At 33.0% G+C, this 8,479-nt stretch overlaps 2 protein-coding genes across 2 annotated transcripts in view; both read right to left on the bottom strand.

The window, feature by feature from the left end:
* LOC106686032 (thrombospondin type-1 domain-containing protein 7A) overlaps nt 1-8,479 on the bottom strand; it is a gene marked incomplete in the record, with an annotated part of 205,868 nt that overhangs the window by 180,834 nt on the left and 16,555 nt on the right.
* Nucleotides 3,221-3,775, bottom strand: LOC106685791 (general transcription factor II-I repeat domain-containing protein 2B-like). The gene has a single exon (XM_014428708.1). The coding sequence runs from the start codon at nt 3,773-3,775 to the stop codon at nt 3,221-3,223; it is 555 nt and encodes a 184-aa protein (XP_014284194.1).

The following is an 8,479-nucleotide window of genomic DNA, read 5'->3' as shown; positions in this document are numbered from 1 at the left end:
TATGAATATAAATTTGGCAAATGAAAATTTGTCCGAACATAAATCAATTTATATTAGCAAATTTCATGTAAACTATTACTCCTACGAAGATAAACATCATTAACTACTTTATAGCTCATTAAACTAGCCTTAATTTGAGTGCTAATAGACATCTGTGCGTCAAATGGTTTTTGGAATATAAATTTTTCAATATAAATTCACTAACTACTGATATTTCAGTACGTCCCATACAACATTTTTCTGAAACGTTGCTTTTTCAAAAGCTATATCTCGAAAAATATTTAACGTAAATAACTCTATTAGGGCTCATATTTTAGCAAATTTACTATTCCTTAAATTACGTTCCCTTAGGCTTTCTTGTGTTGTTCCTACTTTTTATGATATAGAGCTCTGAATGAAATTTTTTTTTTCGCTTTGAAACAGCCGCCATTTTTATTCCCCCTACCTATACTTGGCAGTTTCATCAATTTTGGCTAGTAACTATACATAGTTTTCATTAAAGTAATAAAAAATTGGGGTGAGATAACTGCATTTTTTCTCCTCTTCGGCTCTTGTTCCAATACTATTAGCTTTCATTACGAAACAGGGCCCTGATATAGCATCTCCTTCCAGTTCTGAATCGTGCATACTGGTATTATTATAATCTTTTTTTTGTCATATAGATAAACATGTTTAGCAAGATATTTGTCATTAGGCCTGTATTAAATTCCTCCTACCATATTTTCTAGGTTAGTTCTAATGGCTTAATTTAAATGTACAATTTTTTATTGTTAAATTAAAAGCCAAACAATGTATATTTGTTTCTAATGGCATGTTATGGAAATTACTTTTAAAAAAAAATAATTTATCATTTTGGCCTTTAAAAAACATAAATTCAAGCAATGATGGATCAGAAAAACATTGCAGTCATTCGTAGGAATGATTTTTTTTTTAAATCTCAGTCAATGAAATTTTTAAAATTCATAATTAATTTATCTAATTTTTAATGTTTCTATAGATAATTTCTAAAAAATTTAGATCAGATTCTGTCTTTGTTAACTTGCTAATGAGTATTACCCACAGTAGAAGTGGTGTATAGATCCCACAAAGCTGTGAAACATTATTCCTGTGGTACACTGGTGTGATGTCCCACATTTGCATGATCAGTGTCGGTATACTTGCTAATGCGACTTTGTATCTCCTAGTTTATGTTTATTTCGTAGTCATTATGAGCTGGTTAATAGTTTTAATTTCATAGTCTGTAGTTGATATTTTTTATAATCAAAAATATCATTTAAATAGACCTGTATCGTAAATAGATTAAATAAACTAGTACATATTACGCTTTGAATACATTAAAAAACAAAACAATAAATATACTGTAGAACTTTCAGGAATAGTGTATGCAATGAATCCTATTTTCGGAAATGTATGAACTTGCAAATTATTAAATTACTATTAATACCAACAATAGAATAAATTTAAATATATTCCTTTAAAAATGCAAAAATAGTAATTTTAAAATATGAATATAATTTAATTCAAATAATTTACATCTAAAAAATTCCGAACACTCTTTATTAAAAACTTCACATGTCCAAAGTTTCGGTATAATTGTTAATAAGTATTGATAATAGTGCTATGAAAATTTGAAATTAAAAGTTTTTAAATCTAAATGAAATGAGTGACAAAATAGGTTAATATTTAACAGCAATATATTTGACCAGGGCAGAATAGCCTACAAATTGATGTAAGACTAAAATTAAATTTTACAATTGTTCCTCGTTTTGTAATTATATCTTATAATATATACTTGTTATATATGTTGTAATTATATCTTATAATATATACTTGTTATATATGTTGTAATTATATCTTATAATATATACTTGTTATATATGTTGTAATTATATCTTATAATATATAATTATATATTATAATATATACTTTCTCACTTTGTAATTATATGTAACTTTCTCACTTTGTAACTTTGGAAATATGTCAATAGTAATGTACTAACTTTGTAAATTCAGTGTAAATGACCCTAGTGGTCGAAACACTTAAATAAATAAATAAGTCAAATAAGTCCTCTTGTTGACATTAAAAAATCCATTATAAAATGAATCCTAAGGATTCTTCGATATCTTTTAATCAAAGAAGGAAAGTCTGTTCCTTGCATTCAGAAGGTACGGTAAAATGCACCAAATTGTGGTAGTATCTTCTTTTCATTTCGCCAGCAAATATCCGATCTATATGTGCTCCCCAAAACTCTTCGGAAACAACTTCAAGGAGGCTGCGCAAAATACTTGAAGACCACAGAAACCACGTACGATCAATATCTGTCTCCTCACATTCTCCGGTGTGAGTTAGATAATTTAAGTGCGGGCTGTCTATGGGCATGTACAGCATATTACAATCTGGGAAAGTGAACCGAGAATCTATAATACGTTTTACAAATTTTGAAAAGCATACAATCTCAAAATATATTTCATATTACAAATTTGAAAAAAAAAATCACCCGATTTAAAAGTAACTTAAATAAAAAAAACTGAGACCATAGGAATGTTGCAGAAAAAAACATAATACAATTGAAACAAGGTTTGAGTAAATAGTATGTTACATAAAAAAATGATTATAAGTGGAATACTCAGCTTCTGTTAAAACTGGTGAGGCAGTGGACAAATTTACTAGCTAAAGCTGGTATGGCCAACCTTTGACATGTTGCTGGCCAGACTTAAATGTGTAAATGCGTTCGCGGGCCGCGTTTAAAAGTAGCGTTTATAATTTTTAACGATAGATAACATACATGAAATAATACGACATTGTTATTATAATACAATTTATGAAAATAACAAAATGAAATGAAAAAATAGCTACAATATTACAATTAAATCGTTAAATTAGAAATTATTACAAACTACGAAAGTTAAATAGTGGCACCGAAATCAATGAGACACCTGAGCTTGAATCTGGGATACTAATCCATCAACATTTCGATTAATTCCACTGAAATAAAGACGTAAGGACTTTTACAAATTATCGGCAGTTAACCTTTTACAAACCATCGTACTAATTTATTAACTTTCATCATTGAAAAGAATTGTTCGCATTTATAAGTACTGTCAAACGCACAAATAAATCTTCTTGTGAGTTTTTTAAGCTGTGGAAATGTTCTTCTTCGAGGTATTCTTTGTAGAAATCACACAACTCCATTTGCAAGTGTATTGGAGCATTTTGTACATTACTTATTGTTGGAGTAGCAAATAAATTGAACCAGTCTTCCATGTTTTTTTAAGTCGCTAAATCTGTTCGAAAGTTGCTCCGACAGTAACTTGAGTTCTTCAGGATATTGAGCATAAGCAATATTTTCATACGCAGAGAGCGCGGTGAAATGGTAGCTGTTACTAGACAGCATCTGTGCCTCCCGCAAGCGGATTTTGTTCTGAAACACTTTCAAATTGCTGTACAAATCAGTAACTAACTGTCCTTGTTTTTGAAGTTTCAAATTTAAATCATTCAAATAGCCTGTAAGGTCGACCAGAAATGCTAAGACACATATCCATTTTGGGTCAAGCAGTTCAGATAGTGGTTTGTCCTTTATTTGCATAAAATCTGCTATCTCATTTCTAAGCTCGTACAACCGTTTCAGCATTTTCCCTTCGCATAGCCATCTGACTTCACAACAATCTGTTACGTCGACATATTCGGCTGATATTTTCTCCAAAAACGCCTTAAACTGACGATGGTTAAGCACTCGGGATCGAACAAAATTGATGGTTTTTACTACCACATTCATAACATTCTGGAGTCGAATGGGCTTAGAACACAAGTTCTGCTAGTGAATAATACAATTAAGGACTATCAAATAATCTTTTTGCAAATTTAATTCAGTTGCTTTTTCATCAAAATTCAGATGAAAACTTTACGTAAGCCGACCATAGAAGGTGCACCATCTGTACATTCACCAACTAATTTTGACCAAGGCAAGCCAAAACTTATGAATTCCTTTTGAAATTAATTAAAAATGTACGCTCCTGTAGTGGTTCCTTTTAGCGGCTGTAAAGCAAGCAGTGAACTCGTTATCAACACCTCGAATAAATATAGCCAGTTGAGCTCGATGCTCACGTTTAATGCTATGGAAAATTATTGAAAACCAGACATCTTTTTTGTTTACTTTTCGTTCCATAAACTTTATTTTTTTAATGATTTATTTATTGTTATTTACAAATGTATAACAATATATACAACAAGTAAATTTGCTGTAGGTGGCATAGTGACATGATACAAACATGTGGAGCATCTACCCATTGATAGAACTCCAAAAACTTTTCTAGAGGAAAAAGTCTCGAGGCAATATTCTTTTCAGACGCCTAGGAGGATTATTAGGTAATAAAGGAGAAACCAGTTTAGAAACACGTGGATTTGAGTGGTTTGGAAGTTTATCATGGAAGGGATGTTATCTGGTTCGGACCAAATCGGCAATATATGGGACATTGAGTTCCGGTTGGATGATTTGATTTGAGACAAAGTAGAAAGCATTAAAGATTTTACGAAGGATTTTGGACTGTAAGGATTGGATTAGGGAGGAATTTGATGGTTTAGTTGAGCTCCAAAGCTCAACTCCGTATGTCCAAATAGGCCTTATAATAATCATGTAGATCAGTCTTTTGTAATGGATTGGCAATTTAGACCGTTTGTCTAGTAAATGTTGTATTAGTCGGAATTGACGAGCAGTTTCCTGTCTTTTCAGTCTTGTATAAGGATTCCATGTCAGTCGTTTGTCCAGAAGTAGTTCTAAGTAACGGATCTTTTCGACTGGAATAAGTGGGGGTTTATTAAAGGATACTGTAGGGCAAGAGGTTATGGGTTTACGACGAAGGGTAAATGTAATTTCGTGGGATATATTGGAGTTAATTTTAATCCTCCACTTTTGGCACCATTCTTCAAGAGTTGTGATGTGGGATTGGAAAGTTTGGGATACAATCTGAGGAGCATTATTCACTGACAATTGACATGTGTCATCGGCATATGTGGTGAGGATAGGACCAAGGATACTACCCTGAGGTTTTGGTTTTCTTAAAAAGGAATGGCCTTTTGAATAAGATTTAAACCCGAAAGTTTGTTATACGTACTAAATAATTCTAAAAGAAATAATTATTTAAATTTTTTCGTAATTATTTAAAGAGAAAAATAAAGTGAAATAGAATTATAAAGATAAATGAAATACAATTATAAAGCGCGAAACATGGGTGTTGATGACCTCAGGATTTTACGCCCTAAAGCCCCAGCCAACAACAACAAAAACTACCCTGAGGTACACCAGCAGACTGACGGGATAGGGATGAATAAGCGCTGTTGTAATTTACTTGTAATAATCTGACGGAGAGATAAGAACATAAAGTGTGTATGGGGTAGGAGTTTACGGATCTTGTATAGCAGTCCTGGGTACCAGACTCGATCAAAAGCCCTGTTCTGCATCAAGAAAGACACCTCTTCTATCGATGCTGGATAAACCTAATAACATAATTAACACATAATAACACAGTAAGCATTCAAGATGCACACAGTCACAAAGAAAATTGACGGCACTAGCAGTTCGCTAGGATATTACTTCCTCAAACCACTTCAGTAGCTCAAATAGAACTGAACTAAAGTTTTTTTTTCCGATCTCTCTAAAACAGAAAAGAAACAGGTAATTGGTGAATGCTTCACTGTGAAAAAAGGAATAAATCGTGTTGGGTATTACCTTTTACTACCTTTGGTATTTTAAGATTACCTGTAATGTTTATTTATTATTTGTGAAATATCCATTCTAAATGGTATTTTTAAAGTCCGGAGGTGAGGGGCCTCCTCGTGTTGATTTGCATAGAAGATAGAGAAAATAAAAACATTAATTATTAAAGACAATAGATAATGGTAGACTAATAAGAAAATCAGTCAAAAGTCGAAAAGAAGTGTGGGAGATGGGGAGGGGGTGCATCTGAAGATGGAGTTATAAGGTGATGTTGATAGGGTTTTTGGAACCTTTCCTGCCCTGCCACCTCGCAGGAAGGGGGGATGGAGTGATAGACTGGAATACTGGATTGAAGGAAGCAGGGAGACTGTCAATGAATTTAATGTGTCTCCGTATAATGTGTTGTTGTACAGTTTCTAACTGTAGTTCGTTATGAATGTGTGTCATGTTACGTCTTCCCAGAGATGTCCCTCGACGTATCTTCTGTAGTGTACAGTTTTGGTATTGTAATCATTTCAGGGCTGTTGGGTAGAGATATTGTAATAGTGGTGCGCCGTGTAGGAGTGATGGTCGTAGTATTACTTTGTAGATGAGTAATTTGAGTCTGAGTGACAGCCCTGGTGAGTAGATGAGATGTTTAAGTTGGTATGCTGTTGATTTGGCGATTTGTATCTAGCTTAATGCCGAGGTATGTGAGATATTTCTTGGTTTGTTGTCTGAACTAAATTTTTTATTTTTTTTTTTTCAAAACCCCTACAAAATTTTAATGGCGTATTTATAAACAATGTATTTTCTCCTTTTACTGTAGAACATCTACATTCTAAGGAGTATTTTGGCGTATATTATTTTTGTTGTCAGTATTTATAAAAGTGTATAATGTGTTGGGGCACACATTATTTCTGAATTTAACAAACTTAAAATCTCTTCTCGTCTAAATCGATCGGCAAAGTGTAGTCTGAACTAAAGGACCCTCCAACCGCTTATATAGGCAAAATGAAGGAATGATCTAGAACCGTCTAGTCTACAACAATTGAGAAGCAATAATCTTTTGTAGCACCGCCAGCGAGCCGGCATACATCAAAGGCTGTGAAGTTTGCCGCCTCACTCTTTGATAATCACCGCCACTCGGCTTGCTCTTCAACTTGATTCTGTGAGTATGAGTACGTAGTGCAATATTTTTTTAATTGGGTTTTTCAAAATGTCTCCGGAAATTTTCAAAATGGGCCGGATAAAATATTCCAGAGGGTCATGGGTTGCCCACTTATGAGCTAAAGCATAGATTTCATTTCTACTAATTTCAACAACATAAAGACTAAATCACAATATGTTAGCAACAAAGTGAGCTGGCAAACAGAATTCCATCAATAATTTTCGGGATGAATAATAAATAAATCAAGTAATACTTCATCAGCTAGAAAAAAAGTACCTAATAATTATAAAGTATATCTCATTCCATGTAAAGAAAAATAATTTCATATAGCTTCCTTCCTAACGATGATAGTGAAGCTTTTTATTCATGAAGGAGACCACACATTGTTTAACATTCTACATTTTAAACATTTTGAGAAACTAATTTGGTTTTCTCCCATTCTGTCTGTTGAGATAAAACCGAAATAGCTATATAGGAAATATCTAACCTTTTTCCGAATCATGAGCAAGGCACTCAAAGATCAATGAGCCCTTACTAAACGAGAATGTGTCCGATACAGAGCACTGAGCAGTGAAAAGGATTTTCCTAATTTTATTTCAAATAGCGTTCCCCAATGGGACTATCTCATTATGGGGGTGATTTGGGCTGTAAGAGAATTTTAACCTAATGTTACGCCCGAGGGAACCGTTAGAGCTGGGAGGGATAACGATTTTGTTCAGGTGAATCGATGTCTTTCAATTTATCTTGTCTTCTCAGGGCGGACATCATTAAACCTGCCCCTCTTTCGTCTTCTCTCAATAGGTCTCAGATAAATAATTAATTCGGTTCTAAGTAAACAGCTCCTTTATTATTTAATTATTTTAAACCCCTAAACAATTAAGTACCTTCTGAAACCATTAATCTTATACTGGCTGACTTAGAGGTGGTCAGCTGAATTTAACGTAGGGTTCAAATGAATTTCTTAATTCCCTACGAGTACCAAGGAGCTTGTTTTCTCTCTGCTTTGTAACTTAATGAGGCAGTTCTGAGAAAAAAATAAATATTGTTTATTTTTTCCTGGGAGCATTGTAGTAAAAGTTCAAACAATATATGATTATATATCGTACGCAGCTTGGACCAATATTGGTAAATATTTGGCATATGTTAATTTGGTAAATATGTTTACATCCACATTTGAAGATCATTGCCAATGATGCGTCGGCAACACAAATCATTCAGTACCTTTTTTTTCATTAGGTAATGACCTAAGTTGCTCCAGACAAGACCGTACCTTAAAGGCGTTGGTTATACAATTTTGCAATACAATTAGGCTTTGCGTAACTGTTAGTAACTTTTGCCGGGAATGAAATGTTACCTAGTTTCTTTAAGTTATTTTACCGACACATTTTTAATTTCATGACACTGGGGTGCACCGGACCTCCACACTAATTCAGATTTACAGGAAATGTTGAGCGAAGATCCCACAACAATAACAAAACGTTTTCACTTTCTAAAAAACATCAATATTTATGATCACATATAGTCTAACTAATTGTAATTGTAATTGTAAAATGTAAATTGTAATGTAATGTAACTTGTAATAGTAATAGTAATTGTAATTTTAAATTTGTAAATTG

This window comes from Halyomorpha halys, unplaced genomic scaffold (genome assembly GCF_000696795.3).
Source record: "Halyomorpha halys isolate HHAL.00 unplaced genomic scaffold, Hhal_1.1 Scaffold34.1, whole genome shotgun sequence".
Lineage (NCBI taxonomy): Eukaryota > Metazoa > Arthropoda > Insecta > Hemiptera > Pentatomidae > Halyomorpha > Halyomorpha halys.
The sequence above is the reverse complement of the archived record's forward strand: the minus strand, read 5'-3'. Positions and strand labels throughout refer to the sequence as shown.

Coding starts and splice junctions, on each gene's coding strand:
- LOC106685791 (XM_014428708.1), bottom strand. CDS start 3,775: ATGAATGTGGTAGTAAAAACCATCAATTTTGTTCGATCCCGAGTGCTT.